This window comes from Gopherus evgoodei, chromosome 7 (genome assembly GCF_007399415.2).
Source record: "Gopherus evgoodei ecotype Sinaloan lineage chromosome 7, rGopEvg1_v1.p, whole genome shotgun sequence".
Taxonomy (NCBI): Eukaryota; Metazoa; Chordata; order Testudines; family Testudinidae; genus Gopherus; species Gopherus evgoodei.
The window spans coordinates 115,439,090-115,464,303 of record NC_044328.1 but is presented as its reverse complement, the minus strand read 5'-3'; the positions used below and the strand labels follow the sequence as shown (position 1 = coordinate 115,464,303).

Below are 25,214 nucleotides of genomic sequence, written 5' to 3'. Positions count from 1 at the left end.
AATGTAAACCAACTGTCTGGTGGCCCACCAGCGGATTACCCTGACAGGCTGCAGGTTGCCCATCACTGCTATACATGATATAGAACACAACACTGATTTGAAATATGGATGACTTGAGGTTCAACTTCTTGTATTGATGTTAAACTTCTAAAATCGTTACATTTACAGGCACTTGCCCTAATAGGCTATCACATAAATATTGCTGCATTCTGCTTAATTGGAAACTCAGCTATGGAAACCCACAGTGAAATAACACAACAAAACTACTGTTACCTCACTTTTGTCAGTCTGCATTGTTCAAGGGTCTAGTAAATAGTGAGTTTTTAAACTGGATCATGCCATGAAACTCTTGTAAACTGGTCTGTACATTTGTAAAGTTCAGTCACTTGAGTCTGATTTCAAGTGTAGGACTTTCTCCTATGTATTCTGTTGTAAAGAGACTTTATCTCTGGAGCACAACTTAGAAGTAATCTTTCCCCTTGATATGCCAGAGTTCTTTTTGTCAGTCCTCATTGAGACGTGCATGTATGCTGAGTGCAAAGTTGCATACTCTTGCATGTGGTTCTAAAACAAAGACAGTGCGTTGTCTGTATTCCCCCTCACACAGCGAAACAAGAAGTTCTGCAACTTCTGTGAATTTTTTTGAGGTGTCAGGCTTTCAGATACAAGCATCTATATTTTTACTGAGTGTTTTAAAGTAAGGGAGAGTGTGAATTGGTAACCCTGCTGACTAGGTATAGGACTTTCCATACCATTTTAGTGGAAATAGCCTTTGTATGAAAGCTACTGAAAAGACATAAGGATCAAATACTTTCAAACACGTCACTTCACCTCTTTTTAATAGTTCTTTTATACTTAGGGTGACCAGATGTCTCAATTTTATAGGGACAGTCCCAATTTTGGGTTTTTTATATAGGGTCCTATTCCGCCACCCCCTTCCCTGGTGTCCCGATTTTTTCACATTTGCTGTCTGGTGTCTCTCTCTATTTATACTGTGCTTTGTTATGTGTTTAAATTTTGACATAACCTAGTGCCTAGCTAAACTTGCTTTTCCTTTAAGATCTGGGATATAGGAGGGCAGCCACGATTCCGAAGCATGTGGGAGCGTTATTGCAGAGGCGTTAATGCTATTGTGTAAGTACAGACAGTATGAGGCTGCTGTCATCAGCTGTAGATTTTTCTTCTTTTTTGCAGCTGAGAAATAAGCCTTTAGTTTGCACTTCAGTTTGCACACTAGTGTTCTGTTTTATCTTAAAATTCTGTGTTAGCCCCTCTGAACTAGCTTTTGAATGATGTTGGGAAGAACTAAGGCCTGTTTGCTTTTTAGCTATTGTTTATGTAACTTCTGATCTAATATATTAACCTCTTGACATATGAAATCATCTGCGTAACTTTCTGACAGTGTGTAGTTTGACTGCCCCAACTCTAGTACATTTTAAATGGGAGAGGTTATCAAGCTCTACTTGGCTGACCAGTAGTTGACCAGTATTTGGGACAATTGCCCCCGCTGCAAGACGTCTAAATTTGTGCTGTAACTCAATACAGGTGCCAATATTTTAGTTTCTGAAGCTTATAAGCCTGCTTAAGTTGTTGAATAACTAAATGTACATCATCTTTTTAAAGATATATGGTAGATGCTGCTGATCGTGAAAAGATAGAAGCCTCTCGAAATGAACTGCATAACCTTCTAGACAAACCACAGTTACAAGGAATTCCTGTAAGTAGTATATTCTGGCTCTAACATTGCATGGTTGGTATCAGCAAAAAGGTAGGTGAGGTAATATCTTTTATTGGACCAACGTCTGTTGGTGGAAGGTACAAGCTTCCGAGCTACCTAGCTTCTCTTCAGGTCTGGGGAAGAAAGCAGAGAATCTGAGGTAAATACAAGTTGGGACAAATGGTTAAGCAGAAGAGTTAACATAGTTGTTTTTGGGGTATTTAATGCACAAGATGAGGTACACCACATGTGAGTCATGTGTAGACCCAGGAATTTTGAAAAGTGGCTATTGATGGTTGCAGGGGAAATATGTCTGCAGGTTTTGCATCTATTCTGCCATGGACTGGTGCTGCTTTGAGTTGGTATCCTGGTCTGTGGGGAACTTGCTTCTGATGATGAACTTGGCAAGGTTGGGGCATTGTTTGTTTGAAGACCAGAAGGGGGGAGGTGTGGTTCCCATCAAATATTGGCTGTAATTGTTTGATAATATGGTGCTGGCAGACCAGGTGCCAGCTAATGCCAAGGGCACTAGGCCTCACTGAACACTGATGCATGCATAGTTGGAAACCAGTCTGATCCCACCTGTGTGCTAGCATGATTAAAACAGATTAGTTGACAAGAATGTGTTTTAGTATTTACATGTGATGAAATGCTTGTAGGATGCTGCGTGTATTGATCTTGGTTGTAACATCTGTGGCCCATGGTGAAGGTTATAGTGAGTGCATTGTAAACCTCTGTAACTGTGTAACTTGGGAAAGAAGCATTAATTAATGGAAAGTGCTGGTCCTTCACACAAGAAGGCCTATTGAAATCAAATGAGCCACTGTGAAACATCAAAGAACAATGACTTCATTGGTTTAGGGGTCTCTCCCCACACACCCATGAAGAGGAGGTAGGTGCTGCCACTTGTTCCATCAGTTTGAACTCTGGGGGAAGGGAATAAAAAATCCTGACCAGATGGAATTGCATCGCTATGCTGCTTGGAATTTGGAAGAGGGCAATATCTGTAAGTTTAGCTTAGCTTGCATTAGCCCTAATGGACATATAGACCGTGCATCTTACAGCAGCTTCTATTACCTTTTGAAACCTAAGACTAACTCATTTGTGTGTGTTTACCTGCTGTAACCTTCTATATAACTCTAATTCCTTTTTCTTGGTTAACAGATCTTTAGTTGGTTTATAGAATTGGCCACAAGCATTGCCTTTGAGAGAGCTAAGGTAGAGTTGACTGGAGTAAGTGACTTATCCTTTGGAACTGGGAGTAACCTGAATATTGTGACTTTTGGTATAAGGGACCATCCATCACAAAGGAAAGCTTGCCTAGGTGGCAAGATAAACTGGAGTACCCAAGGGGGGCTGTCTGTGACTCCATGTTAAGGCTGTTGTAGTGCTTGAGGTGTTCACACTCAGTACTTGGTTTGTGAAATCTACGTATAGACAATACAACTAGTTGGGGATTTTTGCCCTGTTTCTTAAGTCTGCCTTGAGACTGGCATTCATGGTCATGAGCCATTCTAGACAGCTTGATAGATATTCAATATGGGTTCCCATGTGGGTTGTTGGCTGACAACTAGGAGTGTGTTGTCTGAAGGGATTTTTCTGTATTGAAGCAGATTTCTCCTGGGGTATTTAGGTGGCTCTTACCGTGATGTGATCCACTTCTCTGAGGTGTCCTTGTTTTGGTGAAGGTAGTTTTAAGTGTGTTAAGATGTATATCCCAGACTTTCTCCTTGGAGCATATTTCTGGTATCTGAGTGCCTCGCTGTAGAGAAGACTTCTTGGGGTGTTTGGAGTGGTTGCTGGATCTAGGAAGGCAAGTGTAGTGATTGGTGGGCCACTTGGGTTTACAGCTGCTTTTAGGGTTCCATTGTTTGAGCAAATTATGGTGTTCAGGAAGTGATCTTGCTGTGGGAGTATTCTGGAGAGAGTTTGAGGATGCATGGTGGTGGTTGAAGTTGTGGAAATCTGAGGAAGTTTAGGTGCTCTGTCTAGAGGATGAAAATATAAGTGGTGAAATCTCAGGTATATCATTGACTTCATGGTGCATTTTTCCACAAATTCTTTCTCAGTGTGGTCCATAAAGAGGCTTCCATATTGGGGAGCCATCGTAGTACATGTGGCTGTTCCCAGGGTTCGGAAAAAGTTTGTTAAATGTGGATGAAAATGAAATGGATGTGCTTGCTGATGTGTTTTGGGTGGATTTCTGAGTATTGTACATTATCTTGTATGCATGAGGCAGACAATAATACCATTGTAGTGAGGGATGTTGGTGTATAGGGAGGTGAACACCATCCCGGCCACCATGGAGGTTTGGGTGAGATTGCTCATGGTATGGAGTTTCTGGAGGAAGCTGGTAGTGCTGTGGAGGAAGGAGAACCTTTGTGTGATGAGTGACCCAGGGATGGTTTCTATGAGTCCTGATATTCTTTCAGTAAGAGTGCCGTGGCCAGATATGATGGGTCTGCCTGGGTTCCCCTCTTTGTGTACCTTGGGAAGCATGTAGAACAATTCTAGGATGGGTTTGTGGGGGATGAGGTTGTGGAGTTTTTCTTGGAACTTTTTGGGGGAAGGATTTGATGGTATCTTCCAAGTTCCTATGTGAATTGTGTGGTGTGTTCTTAATAGGTGGTGTCTGTTGGCCTCGTTGACTTAGTTATCATGATTAAATATACGATAGCGGTCAAACTTACAGACGGAGCGTCTGCTATCTGCTGGTTGGGATTCAGGGACTGTGCAGAACCTTCAGACGTATCTCCACTGCTACAATGATCTGTACCTTTTCAAGATTCATGGGTCTGGCATGTGCCTATCACAACATGTGGTGTGCTTCGTCCAGTGCATTAAATGCCCCAATCACAACTATTAGGTGAAACCAGGCAATCACTATGCTCTCAAATGATCTTTTATAGAAAAATGATGAAAGACCAAAACACTGTATCACCCAGGGTTGAACTTTTTATTTATTTTATTTTTTTTCCACAAAGTGATCACTCCAGATCTGATCTTTCAATAATTGTCCTCAAAGAAAACCTGCACAACATACTCAAAAGGTGAGGTTGGGAACTTAACTTTGTAAGTCTGCTAGACAACAACAACAAAATGGACTTAACAGGGACACTGGTCTTATGGCTCATTACTACAATTTGTAACACACCACACTGCCTGCTGTCCTTAATTGCCCTCTTCATTTCAAGTGGGCCTACAATTTGTGTTAAACCTTCTGCTTAAGTTTCTGTCCCAACTTGTATTTACCTCAGACACTCTGCTTCCTTCCCCAGACTTGGAGAAGAGCTCTTTTAGGTCGAAAGCTTGTACCTTCCACTAACAGAAATTGGTCCAATAAAACGTACTACGTCACCTACCTTGTCTTTCTCATCCTGGGACCAACAAGTTACAACACTGCAAACATACTCAGTCTCACACAGATTTGTATGCACATTAACTTCAAATGAAATGTAAGTTATGCAAATCTGTAGATTAAATCTTAGAAATTATTAAGCAGACAAGGTTGGTTCTTCATGGTAAAGTTAGCTTGTGCAAACACTTAGAACACGCATGGTAGGTAATATTTTACTTTGCATTTTTATAATGCAACTATTCCATGCTTTAGGGAACTCTTCCTCAATGCTGTTTGAATTTTGTTCAGCACCTACCACAAGTAAATCTGTTTTAGAGCAGGGACAGGTTTACTCTGTACAAAGAGAGGTGAAAACATTATCTAGTGCCTAACACAATGGGGCCTTGATCTGGCTCAGGCCTCTAGATGTTACCATAACACAATAGTCAATAAATTACAAATGTGGTGCAAAGCATAATCCACAATTTTAAACTGAGAAACACAAGCAGAGATCTGGGAAATCTTGGTACAAAGGTAAACCCAGTAACCATAGAGGTAAGCCATGAGAAGAATCCACTCTTCAATCCAAAAATGGAGGGCAATGGGTGGAGGAATAGCAGACCTCCATGAAAGAGGAGCCCTAAAGCACAGGAAACTGAAATAAGACCTGCTGATTGTTCTAAAGACAGCCATTAAGGACTTGAGCAAACCTCTGGAAGGGGCTTTCATGATCAGATTTTGCGGTTTCTGTTTTGACCTTAGTATTCTACCAGCTGAGATGTTATTGATAAAATAGATTGAGGGGAGGTGCAAACACTCAAATCCAATGTATTTATCTCGCTACAATGCCTTGAAAGTGACACAGACCAATGTTTTGTCTCCCTGTGTTCAAAGTAAAATATACATCTTTGCTCACAACCACAGGCAGTCATCAAGTAATGTTGTAATGCTTACCACTGTTTGTTTTAGGTTCTAGTCCTTGGAAACAAGAGAGACCTTACTAATGCTCTGGATGAGAAGCAGCTAATTGAAAAGATGTAAGTCTTAAAGAAGATATGGTTAAAGGAGAGTCTACTGGAATTTTAATTTACTAAATTCTTACAAATGTCTATCTTAAGCTATAGAAAATAATTAATTAACAAATTTCAGCTTATTGTGCTGGTGTCTTATTTACAGTTGATGGCTTGAAACGCTATAGAGAAACAAGCTTGCATACAGTAGACTAAGTGATAGTGTCTTGGAAACGTTAAGTGACTAATGTAAAAATGAGATCTTACTTTAAGTTATCACCAAACATTACTACATGTTTCCTCTCTTTCAGGAATCTGGCTGCTATTCAGGACAGAGAAATTTGCTGCTATTCAATTTCTTGCAAAGAAAAGGATAATATAGGTAACACTTAACCCAGAAATGCCAATTTGAGAGAGAAACTGGAAGTACTCACTCTAACCTCTTATCTGTGTTAGACATAGGCAATGAGTCTGAGCCATTTTCAAAGTGCCATACAGTATAAATTAATTATAGTAACTTCCTCAGTGTCATTTTAGTACAAATAATGTTATGCCATTTTGGAGGAGTTAAGAAGCACTGAACTTGAAGCCTTTACAATTCTTGTATCCAGTCAGTGAAATCAAGTTTATTGCGTTACTTCAGCTAGTCTCTAGTTACGAGCTGCAAGCTAGAAATAGCAAATTGAGCTAAAATAGTGCTGTATAAAATACAGCAGTTCATATCTTAAACTAATCTTTTAGATTTGAAGCTTATGAAAAGAATTGTAGCTAGGTTCTAGTGCTCAAACTGGTTTCATAGATGCTTATCCATGATTTTATCAGAGGAAATGAAGCATATAAATGCATAGAGGCTCAAATTCCTTATTGCATAACAAATCTCATTTGTTTGGTGCAGTAGTGGGTGTTCGGTTTCTTTTACTTATGGGCTAGATGCATCAGAGGGATGCTTAGACAAATATGGAGGGAGAAGTGTGCAATCTGCTTTGCTAGGTAACAATGTTAAGTGTTTCACCTACTCTACCGGTATAAGAAGGCCAGCTAGTTGAAGCTGGAAGCTGTTGCATGACCTTAAATGACTAATGCTGCAACACGTACAAGGCTGTTGCATTGCCAAGATAGGGTGGGGGGAAGCTAGATTCTCATATGGTGACTTGACCATGTCTATTATCTTATTAACCATTCTGGGTAACAGATGACCAGTATATAAAAAGATGTTCCCTTAGGGAACAACTTCTTTATCATTGCCTTTTTATAATATGAAATTAAGTTTCCACTTTGAGTGGATGTAGCTAACCTTTACCTTCAAACCACATTTTCTGGAATCAGTCCTTCCAAACCAAGATTCAGACATAAGGATGTTGTAGATTATCTGCAGGGCATCAAACCAGGACACCACTTAGTGTCCTGGCTTGTATTTCTGGCTGCTAATGTCCATGAATCTTCCTGTGCTTCAACAGTCTTGTGATTGCTTAAGGAATTGACATGGGTAAGAATCCCTTAGGATTTCATTACACTCTCTGCTCACAACATTGGAACAGGGACAACTCATGTGCCTAGAACATCACCTGTCTAAATAATCAAAGATAGAAGGGTAAACATCAGAGTACAGATGAGTAAACTGAGAAGACTAGCTCAGTCACAGTTAATTAGCATCTGGAATAGGAGTAGGATATTCCCAGGCTAGTGTGCTTTAGGTTTATGTGGCTGACTAAAGGTAGCTTCCCCTGAACACGGTATTATACAGCTAATAAGATCCAATATGTGTGTGTAATAAGAGAAGACTGTGGCTTCAGTTCTTTTATTTTATTTTTTTTTAATTTACATTGTTTTGGGGATTGCTTAATGCTGGGATCCTCAGATGTACCCAGGTATTCCTTCCACTGGCTTCTTTACAGTTTCATATTAGGTGCTGTTGAAATTTTGCTTGTTTATGTGGCACGTCTGAGGGTATAGGAGGGGACAGTAGGACCCAGGTACCAGTGAGTCTCCTACAACAGAGATCTCTTGGTAGTGAATATGAGCGAGCTGCTATCACCTCTATTCTGGGTCATGACCTCCCACAAGATGAGAACCAATGAGTTAAGTTTTCTTACCTAGCAGCAGTTCCCCCATAGTACACTGCATTACATAAACTGCTTCCTTTTGCCTTTCTGTGCCTTATATTTTAGGAACAAGATGAGCACCTGCCTCAAATGTACAAGTTTCATGTCTTTCACCAATCTTTACTTACATCTCTAGGCTAAATGCTTCTGGTTGCCTCATCAGAAGGTTAAGGTCCAGAGAGGAAAAAGGGATTGATGGGGGATTTTGTGTTTAAATAAGCAAACTCTGTAGTCTGGGTGTTGCATGTTTTCTAACCTTCTTAATGCATCCAGCTTGCTCTGATTACTACAGTGTTAGGCACTTGACTTAATTCTCTCTCCATGATGTCTCATGCCTTTCCTGGAGATTTCAGAGTCTCTTTATAATTGACCAACTGGCCAGAAGCATGAGATCATGGTGAAAACTGGCAGTTCTTCCCAAATTGGAATGCTAAGAGTGATGTCTTCCTTCAAGGAAAGACTGCATATGTTTTAATTTCCCGTACAGACTCCTTTTGGAGGTATTGGAGAGGGGAAATTTCTCCAGCCTGTGAAGGTTCCTCTCAGCTGTGTACTGAGAACAGTATCTTGGAAGAACTTCTTCTATAACACACACACACACGCAGAAAAATGAGCTTTCCAGTGTTTAAATCTTTAGCTATATTGTGAAAAATCTTACACCAGTGCATCTTTTGTTTTCCCTTTAGATATCACGCTTCAGTGGCTTATTCAGCATTCAAAATCTAGAAGAAGCTGAAGTTTTCCTGGAATCTCCCAGCTGGCCATAATCTCAGAATTGTCCACTTTCTCCATGATGAATTACTACTCGATAGTCCTCTTGTATCCAAGAAATGGCCTTTTTCAGTTCATTTCTCATGTGCACTGCTGAAGACCTATATTCCTGTTCCTATCACAAAATCAACTAGAGTTGTCATGATAAAGTCAGCACAAAAAGGTTTATTTTACAGCTGTCGAAAGAGTGTGTGTGGGTGGCTGGAGGCTTTTTAAAAATTATCTGTACCATATTAAATCAGAGTACACTTCTGTTCTGGTCTTTCTGGACCAGATTTTTATATTTGATTTTCAGAATGTTAAAATATTTTATTTCTAGTATTTAGTGGCTTGAAGATGCTGACACTGCACAGCATTAAGATTCTAGTGCCATATAATGCATTTAGAAAACCTTTAACTGTGGTGTGGGATGCTAATTTATTTTTAATCTCACAAATGCATGTGAGGTGCATATTGTAAGATTTAGAAATGGAAACTGTCTGCAAATGGGAGCACTAGGTCAGCATCATTAATTCTACAGATGGGACTTTATAGTAGTCACTTTTAGACACCACTTTTCTGATGAATTAGAGAAGCCAAACCTTGTATTTGTCCAGATCATTACTTGTATCTTCCTTTTTATTTACCATTTTATGGGGATGGAAATGGAATATTTTACTAACAGCTTTCAACAGTTGGAGTATTCTAGCAGACTAAACAAATTGCTAAGAGCATCACTTTGCTCACAAATGCATTTTTCTATCTCCAGATGCTTTAAATGATCTTTATCTGAAACACCAGAACAAATCTGAGTTGCTGCATGATACTCAAATAACTTTATTTTGATGATCAGTGATACTACTGACTTTCAGCACTGCACCTGTGTAACTGTCAAGTCAGTGTCTTATTGATGGAATAGCTGGGCACAGTTTCACCTGGTGCTATGGAATATCTAGCTATTGTGACAACTCTAGACATGCCTGCTTTCTCAATGTAATCATGTGCAAAGTCTACAGGTTGTAAGTCGAAATATTTTATTGTGTCTCAAAGCACAAGAGAGCCAATGAATTGATCCTGTTTCTGATTAGCTTCTACAGTATAGAGAAATATGTATAAACTAAAGATTGTAACGTCTTTGTAGCTATACTTTCTCAGTGACTTCAGTATATTTAAAGGGACAGACTTGTCAAGACTGGTTTGTTCATATAGTAATGTTAATGTAGCCCACTGTAGTGTACACAACTATGATACACCTGCTTGTGTTGCCTCACACTGTGTGTGATTGTTTTAAGCAGCACCTAAACATAGATTCAGATGGTGCACTTTCAGAACCTTCAGTTGTGAACACTTGTCCATCACGTAATTAAGACAAACCAGTTTTAAGTTAGATTGCTATGGCCTTACTGTTCTGTACCAACTACTGCACTGTGCACACACTACATGTTGTCTTCATTCATAAACTCCGCTTGTATTTTAGTTTGTCCTTTCATTCTCTGAAGCATGGTTTCAATTAATCTCATACTAGTGTTGGTGCTGTAGAGAGGGGTATATTAACTTGCTACTGTAGTCACTAGTTCACCGTGAACTGCTACAGTTACTTTATTTAGCAACTTTGCTTGTGCCTAAAAATAAGGAAACTGAACTAGAATGTGTGAATCTTTCTGTGTGGGGACCAGGTCACTGTTTAGTTACTGGCCTATAGCTGAACTTGATGTGTTTGGTGTGTATTTACTTGACTGCTTTTAGAATTTATGGCATCCAAACACTGCTACCAACTGTTAACCTGTGCATTAATCTCTGCATGTGAACAACTTATATAATTACTGAACTTTGTAAATAAGTGATTTTTTTATTTAGATGGATGCATATTGTTGGTTTACTGCTCTTCAGCTTTATTCAATAAACTTAAATTTTGAGGGTTGTATTGACACTTACCTTACTGACTCCTCCTGGCTTAATGTCTTTCTATGGGCCATGGGCAAACACTAACTGTATTCTGACTTCTAAAATGAAACAGGAAATCAAACTATAAAAGAGATTGGACAACATACAGCGTTTCATGGACGGAATGGCTGCTCAGTCTGAAACTTGCCCTACTCGCCTCTTCTTTGCACGTAGAACTTATAATTGGATGCTTGGATTCGGAAGAAAACAGAATGGACTGTTATCTGGTCTGACCCACCTAATGCAGGGCAGGCCATAGAACTTCCTCAAAATAATTCCTAGAGCATATCTCTGAGAGTGATGTCCAATGTTGATTTAAAAATTGAAGAATCCACCATGACCTTGGGTAAATTGTTCCAGTGGTTAATTGCCCTCACTGTTAAATTCAGACTGGAAATAAGGTGTAAATTTTTGTCTAGCTTCAACTTCCAACCATTGGATGGTGTTATACCTTTCACTGCTAGACTGAAGAGCCCATTAAACACTTATTCTTCATGTAGATACTTAGACTGTCATCCAGTTGCCCTTACAGTCTCTGTTAAGCTGAATAGATTGAGCTTCTTGACTATCACTATAAGGACTGTGTTGTTTTCAGTCCTTTGATCATTTTCCTGGCTCTTCTCTGAACCCTCTTGAGTTTGTCAACATCCTTCTTGAATTGTGGACACTAGAACTGGACACAGTTTTCCAGCAGCAGTCGCACCAGTGCCAAAAAAAAAAGGTAAAATAACCTTTTTATTCCTATTCAAGATTCCCTGGTTTAGACATCCAAGAATTGCATTAGACCTTTTGGCCACAGTATTGGTGACCTGTCCTCTTCTTTATTTACCACTCCCCCAATTTTTTTATCTGCAAAAACTTTGATTTTTGTTTTTCTTTTATGTCATTAATAAATAGTGTAGGACTAAGAACTGATCCCTGTGTGACCCCCTCCCCCCCGCACTAGAAGCACACCCTTTAAATGATTCCCTGTTTTGCAATTACATATTGAGACATATCAGTTAGCAAGCTTTTAATCTGTTTGTGTACCATGTTAATTTTGTCTTAAGCCTTTTCATCAAAATGTCATGCAGTACCAAATCAAATACCTTATGGAACTCTAAGTATATTACATCAATGCTATTACCTGTATCAGCTAAACTTGTAATCTCATCAAAGTATCAGAATAGTTTGATAGATCAGTTTTCCATAAACTGATGTTGACTGGCATTGTTTACCCTCTTTAATTAATAATCAGGTCCTGTATCAGGTGCTATATCGGGGTTTTCAAATGGGGGGTCGGGACCCCTCGGAGGTTGCAAGGTTATTACATGGGGGGGGGGGTCGCGAGCTGTCAGTCTCCACCCTAAATCCCACTTGCCTCCAGCATTTATAATGGTGTTTAAATATATAAAAAAGTGTTTATGGGGAGGCACACTCAGAGGCTTGCTATGTGAAAGGGGTCACCAGTTCAAAAGTTTGATAATGCACTACATTATCTTGTTCAGAAGTGATGTCGGATTAACGGGTCTGTAACTCCCCAGGTCATCCTGTTCACCCCTTCTAAATATTTGCACAACATTAGCTTTCTTCTGAAACTTCCTTGGTGTTCCAAGATTTACTGATAATCAACATTCAAGTTCCAGTGGGCTCCTCAGCCCTTTTAACTCTTGGATGCAAGTTATCTGGATCTGCTGATTTTAAAAATGTTTATCTTCAATAGCTGCTATTTAACATCGTCCTGAGGTCCTAGTGGAATGGAACAAGTGTTACATGAGTGCCTCGGTCTTATTGCAGTTACAAAACAAATATTTATTAAACACTTCTGCCTTTTCTGTATTATTACTAATTCTACCATTTCCATCTAGTAAGAGACTAATAATGTTAGGATTATATTTTTTTCCCTATATATTTAAAAACTGTTTATTGTCCTTTAACTTTGCTGGCCATAGAGCCCTGGGCAGATGCAAATTTTATATCTGCATCCGATCCTCAAGATGCAAAAATAGTTTGCATATACCACATAAAGCAGATATCTGTGGATTTGCAGGGTTCTGACCATTGATTTCTCCTTGTATCCCTTTTTGCTTTCCTTATACATTTTCCTCAATTCCTAGCTTTGAACTTTCTTCCGTTCGTTTATACTGTCTCTGTCTCTCTCATGTCTAGCCTAGGTTGGGTTTTGTATCCAGTACAGCCTTCTTGATTGTGGCTTTTTGGGCATCTAGTAAAATATTCTTTAAACAATTCCCATTCACATGTTTCTGATAATATTCTTCCTCCCACGTGAACTGTTTCATAATTGCTGTCAGATTTGTGAAATTAGCCCTTATGAATCACCAAGTATATGATCACTGGTCTGGACTTTATTCTGTTTGCACATTATAAATGTGATCACTTCTATCTACCATTACTATTTTTTAGTTCTGTGATCCAATTTCTCTTTATATGTCAAGACAAGATCTAATACAGAATTCCCTGATGTTGGATGCAATGTTTTTTTTTTTGAGTTAGGAAGTTGTCAACTATAATATTTAGAAAATTCCAAGGATGTTTTAGTACTGGCAGCGTACAACCTCCAGTGTACATCACTCAAGTTGAAGTTCCCCATAGTTGCACAGGTTTTTTCCCCCCACTTGCTATAAATAGGTGTCACGGGAGATGGTCATCCTGTTCCTTAGTGTGATTTGATGGTCTGTAGCAGATGCTAACTAATACCCCTTTTTTGCTTTATCTGCTAGGATGTTGATCCAGAAGCAGTCAAGATAATTTTATACTGAGTTATCAGTGACTTAAACAAGTAACTCCATTTTTTGATGTGGAGTGCTATTGCTATTCCCCTTCCCTTTTGCATGTTCAGTTATTCCTACACAGGTTATAATTGATTTTTAATTACAGTAATGAGCATCCCACAGTTTTTCAGCAATACCAACTAGATCAAATTTATGCTCATAAATGAACTCCTAATCTTCTTGTTTGTTACCTAGGCTCCTACTGTTGGTGTACAGGCAATTAAATAATTTCTTCTCCATGTCCTTTGGTTCCTTAAGATGTTGAGAAGAAAATCTATTTTATGTGAAGTGCTCATATCTTCCCTCTTCACTCACCCCTCTTGTGATTAGTTTAACACCCTCTGAGTACTCTAGCCAGCTTGGCCAAACAAGCTTACTTCCTCTTCTGCGGAGGTGGAGACCATCCAAACTATACAGCTCCTATTCCCCACAGAAAGTGGACTAATGTTCCACAAAACCCAAACCCTACATCACTTACCTAGCTAGCAGTTTGCTTCCAGAATCTTCTGCCTTCTGGCTTCCTTTGGTTGTGGGACAGGAATGACTGCTGTCCAAGTGATCTTCTCTATGAGCATGCTTCGGAGGTCTCAAATTTATTATCTGTGAAATATGCCACGACAGTGTCATTAGTGCCGATATGAACTGTTAACACTGGATCCTTTCCTGTAGACTTCAAAAGCCTGTGTACGGTTGAGTGACATCTCATGTCTATAGTGCTCATTGCCCCATATTTCTGCTTATGTTCTGTCTCATGCATCTCCACAAGAGCTATGGAAGGAACCGTTGATCCAAACAAAGGTCACTTTGAGCAGGCATATCTCTTAACTAGCCTAAAAATGTAAGGTGATAGAATTTTGGTATGCGTGTCAATTGCTTCTGACTTGGGGTACTATATCAATTTCGTTCTGGCCCTGTACGTTTCTTGCCCTTATTTATAGGCTTTTTTAGTGGGACAAGTTACAGTTCCTGTTACATGATCTCTGTCAATTAAAGTGATGGGTCACACTTGTCACCAAATACCCCTATGTACCTGCATTACTACGGGCATACTTATCAAGTGGTCTAGGGCCAAGTTGTTAACTTCACTGAGTCTAGCCCTCAAGTAAGATTGCATTATGTCACCTTTATACCTGCTTGCCGTAAACCAGTTAAGGCAAATGAGTGCTGTGAGTACTCAGTTTACTGTTACCATGCAGTACTGGCCCTACTTATCAAGACTTGTGTTTTCAGCTCTGTCCAGTTTAGCACTTATTAGGCATGCTAAAACCACTAGTTTTAGGGGAGGGAAAGTCCATCTCTGCCTCTTAATATGAATGCTGCATGAGTGGTTTTGCTGGGTAGATGGTAGGTACTGTACGGTAAGCTTGTTAATGCCTTAATCACGGCTTCTTGTTTTGAAAAGTAAATATCCCACTGTTGTGTGCTTGGCGATCTGTTTTGTAATTAAAAATTAGATTCCATTCTGAAATTATTATAGTGAAAGGAAAAATTGCACTAATCAAAATAGATGTGTATAGAAAGCTAGATGCTTGAACTCGCATTTTCACAAGGTTAAGGCAAATTGCTGTAGTCAGGCACTCATGCAAATTGAGTCAATCAAGACTTCCTCCTATTAAATATGAATGAGCTTTATATGGGCTAATTTCACAAATCTGAAAAGAATAGAGACAAATCACATGGGAGGAAGAATTTAATCAGACTTGAATGATGATTGGAATAGTTTAAAGAACACTTCACTAGATGCACCAAAAGACACCATCAAGAAGGCCATACTGGATTAAAAGGAAGGGTTGTTCACAATGACCTGTTAATTCTACAGGAGTCGAAAAAACAAATCTGCATAATAAGCAAAAAACATTAAATTTTTTTTAGTTGCTGTTTTTGCCTTTTAAACCTTTACCTCTGATCCAATTAGCTATCTGAAATGCACATGTAAAAATGGGCATATCAAAATGTGACCGGCCTGGTCTCTGCAGAAGGAGAGATGGCTTTGAGTACAGTCCTATGCTGATTACAGCCTTTGATCTGGGAGGAATCCTTGATTATTGGCATCAGAAGACTCCATATGTTACATTCAGAGTGAAGGTAGTTACACAAGCAGTATATGATTACTTCCCCACTGCTCTAGAATTCAGTGTTGGATTTAATAGAGCTCTTAACTTGTATCCGGTACTGTTAAAATCTAAGGCCCAGTGCCCTTCAGCTGTAATAAATTTGGGGAAAGAATAAGGTTAGATGGGTGTCAGTAGTGCACTGTTAGTGGTACCTCAGATGTTACACCTGCATTGTTCCACCCACAAGCATGTCTTTATAACATGACAAATTTAGCCAATCAGAAAATCAGGCAAAAAGAAGTCTAAAATGTGCTCAAGTCCTTTTACCCCAAAACTATGAAAGTTTCAGAACTCTGTCCTGCCCACAACTCTCCCTGGAAAATAATGTATAAGAATGGCCTAATCTGACACTGGTTTGATACACTGAATGTCTGGGAGGTAACCTAAATTGTCCTTTATTTTAAAGGCGTACTTCACCTATTACTGTAAGGGCCAGTTAGAACACCTGTTTCCCAGCATTATTTATCCCATCTTGTACTCTGTCATCTTTATGCTCTCTGATCTGACTTTTTTTTATTAACTGGCACTTAAAGAAATTTCAGGTTAAAGTCATTTTAAAGGGTCCTTGTATATTATGGATAGTAATCCACTTGGCTCAGGTATTATATTCAGCTGTTACAATGAAAATAAATTAGTTTCAGGCTCTAATTCTCTTAGGCTGATCAAATGATGCTTTGGAAACGCGTCTGAGGAATATTTACCTCTAAATTTTTCACTTTCTTTTTGAATGCCCTTTTTTTTTTTAAGGCCATAGGGTCTGAAACCTTTCTAAACAAAATGTATGTGTTGGGTCTTAATATTCGAGTATTCCTTTAAGAAAATTGGGTCTCTTAGAGATAAAAATGTAGAGTCAGAAGTAAAATCCTGATATAACTATGCATTTAATTAATGCTGGGCATCAATCATGCTTTCATTATTTCCTGGTTGAGAGGTGTGAATCTCCCACATATGTTGGCTTGAAAAACTCTTATCTGGGCTGGTAGATCATTTGAATGAAATGAAAAGTGCTATATAGTTCCCACAGTCAACCTTAATGAATATATCCTAGTAGATACACAGAGCAATTCTCCCTACAAATTTAATGTGTGTGTGCTCGCGCGCACACACTTTAATATTCTGTCTGGCTGAAGCAGAGTGTTGTATCATACTAAAAGCTACAACATTTGAGACAAGACTTCTTTTCCTTAACAGAGTTGATAATACTGTTATCTTCGGGTTGTTAGATCACTAACATATAATATTTTGGCCATTTGCTGTGGCTGTCCCATGTTGCGCTGTACTATTTGATTTCTAGCCAATTTTTTTTAAACTGTGTCTAATTAGCATAAATACCGTTTCTTCCCAGGTGGCATGCCTCAACTCTGCTCCCTACTGGCTCTATTTTACTTTGCACTCAGCCCAAACTCCTAAAAAGATAATAGTAGAAATATAAATGTAGGTGGTAAGGAATATAAGTTCCAGTTCTTAGTTAAAATTGCTTGCTGAACTGGCTGACTTAAAACTGTGTATCATGTGAGAAACTAAACAGAAAAAAATCCATCTTTGAATTTTTTTTGTCCTTGAAATGCTAGCTTGTTGAAGACTGACTAGCCTCGCTAAAGCATAGTAACTTTTTGCTATATACTGCCCTAAGCTTACGGATGACAAGGGGTAATAAGTATATGCCCTAGTAATATATTTTTACTTTTTATGTGCCACTTAAAAAGTGGCAAACACACACATGCACTCAGCAAGGGTGGATATGCATACTTATTTTTTTTAAAGGGACAAAATACTCATGCATAGTAGTCTACGTGGTAGTGTGGCTGCTCTTAGATGTTTTCATGCACTATTTGAAATTTCAATCTGCTCCCTATCCCCAGTCCATTCACTGGATGATGTTTATGTGCAAGGGGGCAGAATTTAGGTGTTAGGAAATGCCCGATTTACTTTTTTCCTCTATCTTTCATGAAGGGTTAACTTTGCAACCTAACTAGCTTTCTCTTAACATATGGGTTTTAAAATGTATTTTTCTAGGTATTTTAACAGGAAAAGAGAGTCAGAGGGGTTCTGCCCCATGTGCTGTCTCAGAGGAGGAATGGAATACTGGGACCATGTGTCTGGTCTGAGGGGTGTAGTTGGATGGGGAGGAGAGCCCAGCTTGACTTGCCTCCCTTCTTCTATCACATCTTTCATTCTCTTGTATCCCTACTAACAGCTGATCCAGCAGTTCCCAATGCTGCTATTTCTGCTGCTTTGCCAGCAGCATGGCGCTGACCCTTTAGAATGTTGATATGGTATGCAGCCAAAATGTTCCAGAACGCCTCAAGTGAGAAGGAGAATGGTGACTTTTAATAAAGAAATTCAGATAAATCTGTGTGGATTTTCATGGGACAAGAAAAAGGGAGCTCAGCCTGAGAGCTTTGTCCTTGTTGAATGTTCAAGTGCAAGTGTTAGTGCTTCACAAAAAAGGTCACATGAATCTCCTATAATGGGAAGTGCTAGGTAAGCTAAACATTGGGGTTCCTCCCAGTTCCTCCCTATACTTTTATGGATGCCTCTTGCAGTAGCAAGCAACAGGTGCTATAGCTAGTATATAAAGCACTGACCTGGAAGTTGAGATATGGCTACTGTTTCCAGCTCTAAAATTGACTTGCTGTGTGATCTTATGCAAGTCCCTTAACCTTCTTATTCATTCTTGCAGCTCAATCTCCCTGTGTGTAAAATGGAGAAAACCAGGTAACACTTAACAATGAAAAACACTTTAAGTACTATCACTTCTGCGTGTTATATCCATATACATTTTCATATATAAAGTCTTGTGTATGTGCATACAAAAACTAGCACCTTCTAGATACTGATGTAATTATTAAGCCTTGGTTTTTAAATGTTAAAAATCATAGTTATAAGTAGTAAATTGACAAATGAGGCTATGACTAATTTCCAAGTTGTCTCTATCTATCCATCTTTTTCTTTTGGTCTATTGGCCCATAGTTGGGTAAGTGGAAATCCCATTGAAAATTGCAGAAACTGTAGGCTAGACCTCTGTATATACTGCATTTCATCACATTTAAATACCTTGTACAGTATGGTGAACAGTGTGTGCCAGTCATTGAGAAGTACCTTGCTGCTTGCTACACTGAATAAGCTCTTCTTATTTCATCACTTTGAAGTTTGGTTGCATTCTTTACAAAAGGAAATTGGCCCAGAAGCAAAGCAGTGGTTATTACAAGCTCAGTTTCATAGGTGTGATTCCCACTGAAATCAATAGTAGCAACATCCCTGTAGCTTGAGAGCTGAATTTTACAAGCTATCAGAGTGACTGTAAACTCCAGGTCAAAATAGAGCAATTTCTTGGTTAGTGTTTGATCAGGGATGTGTGTGGGAATTTAACTTTCACTGCTTTTGGAGGGAAACTGTCTCTCTTTCCACGCTGACCTCAGAGGAGCTGCTTCCTCTTCTTCTCTCCCTCCAACCCACTCCCCACAAACTCCTGTGTTTGATGCAAATAGGTATCTGGAAGGGCAAAGTTTCTTCAGTTAGCTTAAGCCTCGAATCATAAGCTTTCCTGCTCATTTTTATCTCCTGATGCATTTTCAAATCTCTATCAGGGAAGATTTCATAGATCACTTTACTTAGCAAGTAAATTACTAGGAAAACAGTAAGCTATTGTAATTAGTGTGTATTCAAAGCCAAAGTTGAGCATTTAAGGCAATAAAGGGGAGAGGACGGAAGCAAATTAGCTTTAATACAAAATATACACATACTTAACCATGTAATGTGAGAAAGGGAAGAGATGCTTTCAGTTTTTCATAACTGGATATTATCTACAGAGGTACTGGGGCATAATGTTTTTCTTTTTTTGAGATCTTGTGATTAAAACTGCAGTAGAAGATGTTTTATATGGTAAGTGTTATACTGTGGCGATAGATGTGTGTACAAAATCCTAAAACTACGTTTCTCTTCTCATAACCCATCTTTTACAGAAGAGCAAGGCTCAGTCGACACGGTTTATCTGGTTCTGAATGTTCCCAAACATCATAGCTGGAGTCTAGGTTCAGCATGTTCCTTATACCATGTATGTGGCCAAAATAAAATCTCTCTAGGTTTTCATACAGGATACTTTCACTCCAGTTCCTAATGAGCCAGTATTCACCTCACATAAACTATTACCACAATTACGCAGATGGAGTAGTTAATGTTGAAAGGGCACACTAGCTTCTTGCCTTAAATCGGGACTGAAACATGTTGGCAGGGCATTGTAGGCATTGCTGCTGATTGTGCTGTACATACTATTTCTGTTGATACATGCAAGTCCTTAAATTGCCAAGACTATCAATCAAACAAAGGAAGAAAAGACTTTAGATTTCCTGAAGTAGTCGGGGATGGCTTCCTCAAGGGAGATTTACACAGTGCTATCTTTTTGATTTAAAACATCACACCTTTCTTTTATTTATATATATATATATATATATATATAAAAATATATATAAATAAAAACTTTTCAGAAGAAGTGATGGGTGTACAAGAAAGCATTACTCTAGAAATCCTACAACTGTAGGGCTGGAAGGGACAAGAGGAAAGAAGGGTTCAGGCTAAGAGTTTTGAAAAATACCTGTGTGGTGTTGAAAAAAAAGTTCCTACAAACTTTCAAAAAGAACTAGGCACGTACAAACCTTGTTGCCCTTTTTAATGACACGTAGGTTTGGAAGCCCACTTTTGAAAATGGGATTTGGTTCCTAAACCAACCAGACCTAGGTCCTCAGAGATATTTAGGTGTCTAATACTCAGATTTTCATTGAGTTTTGCCTCAATACTTTTGGGAATCTGGGTCTTAGCTCATTTTGACTTTTTTTTTACCCGAAGGGCTTCTCCAATACTGCACAGTGAACTGAGTAGCAAAAATGAAATTAGAACACTGAGTTCCTGACTGTCCCCTTACACCACATTATCTTTCTGAATCAATTCACCTAATTTAATTTTAATTAGAAAATTCCAATTTTCATTCTGGAAATTTTACTCAGACCATGGCTGGAGTTGTGCTGGAAGTTGTTGTGAAATGGGGTCAAAAGTTTGTGTTACAGTCTGTGACAGTTCACAGTATAAAAGCACGTATTTTGCAAAGATCTGTGCTGAGATTGGAAAAAGTGGTAGAAATTCTTTGAGGCATTATTAATTGCATTCTAAATGAAACAAGAACTAAAATGAGAATATTCCAAGGCAGCTACACCGCTACCTCAATATAACACCACCTGCTATAACGCAAATTTGGATATAATGTGGTAAAGCCGTGGTCTGGGGTGGGGTGGGGTGGGATGGGGCTGCACACTCTGATGGATCAAAGCAAGTTCAATATAACATGGTTTCACCTTTAACGCGGTAAGACTTTTTGGCTCCCAAGAACTGTATTACATTGAGGCAGAGGTGTAGTTTCTTGGGAAAATGGTCAGAAATATGCAAACTACCCTCACTCACATTCTGAACATAATATGCTTTTAACACCATGGATAAAATTCAAATGGGATGGACTCAACCACGATATTTCTCTATTGGTAACACATTGCAGTGATTCTTTAAAAAGCAATGAATAAAAGCATTGAACAAATGTAGAGGTTTTAAGTGGAATTTGTGGGGAGTCAAGTGGAATGTTGTAGTAGCTGGGTTGGGCCCAATATTTGTTAATACGTATGCTAAAATAAAGGTAATTAAATTTCAAGCTTCAGAGACTAAACCGATGGCTCACAATGGTCAGAAAAGAAGTATTTCTCCAAAGTACAGCACTGTACAATTACGCAGCATTAAATAGTGGTTACTACCTGAGGCAGATACCTATGGCAAATCGTACCATGAGTCCCAGCACTCCCTAACATTCCTTCCACAATGTCCTTCATATGCTTCTCAGCCTACGAAAGCCTAAATATAGAACCCTCATCTTGAAAATGTAGCCAAGCTATTGTGTCCAACAGCTGGAAATGCCAAGTAATCTGTACAGTTTCTTAAGCAAAACTGAAGTTATTTGTAGTATTTTAAGTAACTCCACAATCCCGTGAAGGCCAAATCCCACACCAGCTCTACATCCAGGAGTCCTTCAGGGGCAATGGAACCAGTTCCAGATCATGACTATAATTCATACTAATCAACGTGGGTATGTCATCAGTCTTACAGAGAGAGAGAGATAGAGCGCTTTGATTCAAACTATGAGTGTTTTCCATAGAGATAATGTAAATGAAGTGTAGGGTCGTTGTAGCACTGTGTGAGACTGAATGGTTTCAGATTCCAAAAGTTCAGCTGAATCTGTTCTTTATTTTCTATGTGGGTTAGTACCCCTCCCTGTAAAGTTTGGGGTTGGAAGAGTCAATGCGAAACTCAGTCAACAGCATTAGTTCTCACGTAGTTTCAGGCAGGAGCCATTCAACACTAGGAACATTGCACATTATTGTCGCACAGTAATAAACTAGCCCAAGTTTGAGGACCTTTATGAATTCTTTCGAAGGACTTTGCTTGAAGTTGGAGTTTGGAATAGAACCTCAGACCATGTGTGCTTAATATGATTTGGGGTTTTCTAATTAATTTTGTACAGGTCAGATCACATCCTTTTATATATGTAGCAGTGATATCAAAACAACCCATAGGAAGTCCAGGCTATAAGGAAACTGAACATTTATATAAAAGTATGGGTGAAAGATGAGGTTTTTTTTTAAATGGTACTGCAGTTTAAATTCCCTCCCGCCCCAATAACCAACCAACCTAAGCAACTTAATATAAAATAGAATATATTCCATTACCCTTTTATTATTTGACTTGAACAGGATTTCATTTTCTTACTTCATTTATTAGATGGGCCTATCACAAGCCTCTAGGGATCTTCACAACATAAAAATTAAAAATGAGACAATACAGCAGCTATTCCATATTAACTAAAGCAAAGAAAACCAAAAAAACCCAGGATCTCCTCAGTGATGCCTGTGTAAATAGTTTGCTCTGGAAGTAAGTATACTTCTCCATTATACTGAAAGAGAGAATGAAATCCAGAATGGAACACCCTGCTTCTAGCCTCAAACTATATAAATCTGCAATAGGATCCATGGGGGTGGATCTGACAAGATGGGCAGGAGACAGTGAACTGTCAGCTGAAGCACTCCAACTGACCCCAGCAGCTGAGGCAAGGCAGGAGGAAGGGGTGGGGTAGGAGGAGAGGGAGGGGGAACTAGAGGAAGTGAAACAGTCCTTAATCTATCCAGCACTGAAAAACCAATCGAGTTCTGTGGATCAAAATCCCCATCCCCTTTGATTTCACCCAGAAATGAACTGGAACCTTGTATAGTTTTTAATGCAAATGTGATGTACACCAAGAAAGATGTCTCACTCAGGCTACGTCTAGGCTACCCGCCATATTGGCGGGTTAAAATCGATTGCTCGGGGATCGATATATCGCGTCTCATCTAGAAGCGATATATCGATCCCCGAGCGCGCTTATATCGATTCCGGAACTCCACCAACTCCAACGGAGTTGCGGAATCGACAGGGGGAGCCGCGGACATCGATCCTGCGTGGTGAGGACGGGTGAGTAATCCGATCTTAGATATTCGACTTCAGCTACGTTATTCACGTAGCTCAAGTTGCGTATCTAAGATCGATTTCCCCCCGTAGTGTAGACCAGCCCTCAGTAAATGGACCACCACATTTAGCACTAGCTGACTAGAGTGATGTTCAAATGTTACCCCAAGAAGAGTGCTTGATAGTGAAGCTATCTCTCATAAGAATAAACAAGTGAATTCTCATTCTGTTCTGCCACTATTAATAAGCTATGTAGTAATCTGTGCTTTAATTAAAGGAACTGAGTTTGCTGCTCCAACTTGAATGTAAATCCTGAAATTAGACACCCAAATGGCAGAAAATTCAGAACTTTACCCTATTCTTTTGTGCCTATGTAGTACATTTCAACATACGTTGTATGTCAATACACCCATTGTTTTGAAGCCTAGGCCCATCCAGTGTGGTGAGGGATGGAATTTTAGGCTTAAATCTGAAATTCCTGACCTTTTTAATTTCAGATAGAACCATACTTGATGGTATTATGAAGCCAATCAAGTTATTTTTTCATAGTTCATATTTTTTTAAATTAGAGTCTTCTGAGCAATATTTTCCTTGCTAGTTCCCCCCCCCCCCTTTCTTTTTGGTTCAACACTGATTTCTCTCCTCATTTGCCATGTTTTATATGACTAGTTTTTATCTAATTTCAAGATATTCCATCCCAAAAACTTGACAATGTCAAACACACTGCAGGAAGTAACATTTGTTAGTTAACTCATGATGAGGTCATGTTTTTATTGTTCCTACAAAAAGTGGTTATCTTTAAAAATGAATAAATAGATAGCAGATTTAAATACAATTTACATAATTAGAATCTGGAGTATTTTTCCATACCTGGATTTAAAAACAGGCTCTGTGTATTATATTTTATGTTTTTGTTTTGCTTTGCTAGTGAGCCTTTTGTCCAAGGACAAGTGCAGTATAGTCTAAATATTTGACAGTGCTGTCTCTCCAGAAGAAAACATCCTGCATTTGTAGAGAAATGTTGGACTCTATAAACTAACATCTTTCTCATCTCTAACTTATATGATCTGTATTATTGGACTTCAGGCCTGATTTTTGATGTGGCCTACAGACCTCCCAAAAGCCCTTGGTTTTGCATGACTGTCCCACTTTCACCTACAAAATCCCATCCACACTGAAGAATACCCTGTCCCATGGGGCTGGCCGAGCTCAGCTCCTTAACTGAAGGCAGAGTGACCTGGCCCATGTTGCCTGAGGTTGCAGCTCTGATCACTCAAATTTAGGTGATCAAGCCAAATTCGAATGAGTGGCAAGAGGCCCAGCAGTGTAGTCACAAGCCCACCATGAGCCAGCCAGGGACCCCAGCGCTCACAGCTACTTGCCACGATGCAGCGTATGTTTTGGTCCTTCACAACCAGCCTGGATGCTGCTGATTACTGGAGACAAACCAAGCATCTAACTCCCCAGATCTACCCCAGCCCTGGGCAGCAGACTGGAGCTGGGCGAGCCAGCAGCCCGGCCCCCAGCTAGAGCGAGGAGCCATAGTAGGGAAGTTAGCTCTCTGCTCTGCTCTGCATTGTGGAGCTGCTGCCAGGCTGCACCCCAGAGCTGGCTGCATGTGCAGGAAGGATGAAGTGATGCTTGGGAACAGTTTGCAAAGTGACTGCAATTTTTCAGCGCTCGATTCGCCACTGCGCGGGGGGAGCCCGGCTCCCGTCACTGCGCACCCCCGGCCCCGCTAGCGCTCCGCCATTGGCGGACAGCTCCCCACGGACCCACCTTGCCACGACAGCTCGCCGGCCTCGGCCTCGGCCCCGCCCCGGGGCGCCTTACGTGCGCACCGCCGCATCCTCAGAGAGGGGCAATGTCTCTCCCTGTGATTGACATCCCGCGGTAGCCTATGAGCGAAGAGGGCTGCCCCAGCCAGGGGACG

The 25,214-nt window shown here is 39.6% G+C and overlaps 1 protein-coding gene and 1 long non-coding RNA gene across 3 annotated transcripts in view; one reads left to right on the top strand and one right to left on the bottom strand.

The window, feature by feature from the left end:
- The window catches only part of ARL8B (ADP ribosylation factor like GTPase 8B), a 40,664-nt gene extending 29,814 nt beyond the window's left edge, over positions 1-10,850 (top strand). Inside the window, exons 3-7 of the mRNA XM_030570600.1 lie at positions 1,061-1,134; positions 1,624-1,717; positions 6,024-6,091; positions 6,376-6,446; positions 8,853-10,850. Of these exons, the coding sequence (XP_030426460.1) occupies positions 1,061-1,134; positions 1,624-1,717; positions 6,024-6,091; positions 6,376-6,446; positions 8,853-8,902 (357 nt within the window). The 3' untranslated portion in view covers positions 8,903-10,850. The remainder of the gene's footprint in view (positions 1-1,060; positions 1,135-1,623; positions 1,718-6,023; positions 6,092-6,375; positions 6,447-8,852) is intronic.
- Positions 1-25,143, bottom strand: part of LOC115655305 — a 28,067-nt gene extending 2,924 nt beyond the window's left edge. For both annotated transcript variants that reach the window (XR_004001362.1, XR_004001361.1), the window contains exons 1-3: positions 25,061-25,143; positions 18,334-18,438; positions 14,110-14,231 (exon numbers count right to left, since the gene is read on the bottom strand). This is a non-coding gene — a long non-coding RNA (uncharacterized LOC115655305). The remainder of the gene's footprint in view (positions 1-14,109; positions 14,232-18,333; positions 18,439-25,060) is intronic.
- Positions 25,144-25,214: the final 71 nt, after the last annotated feature.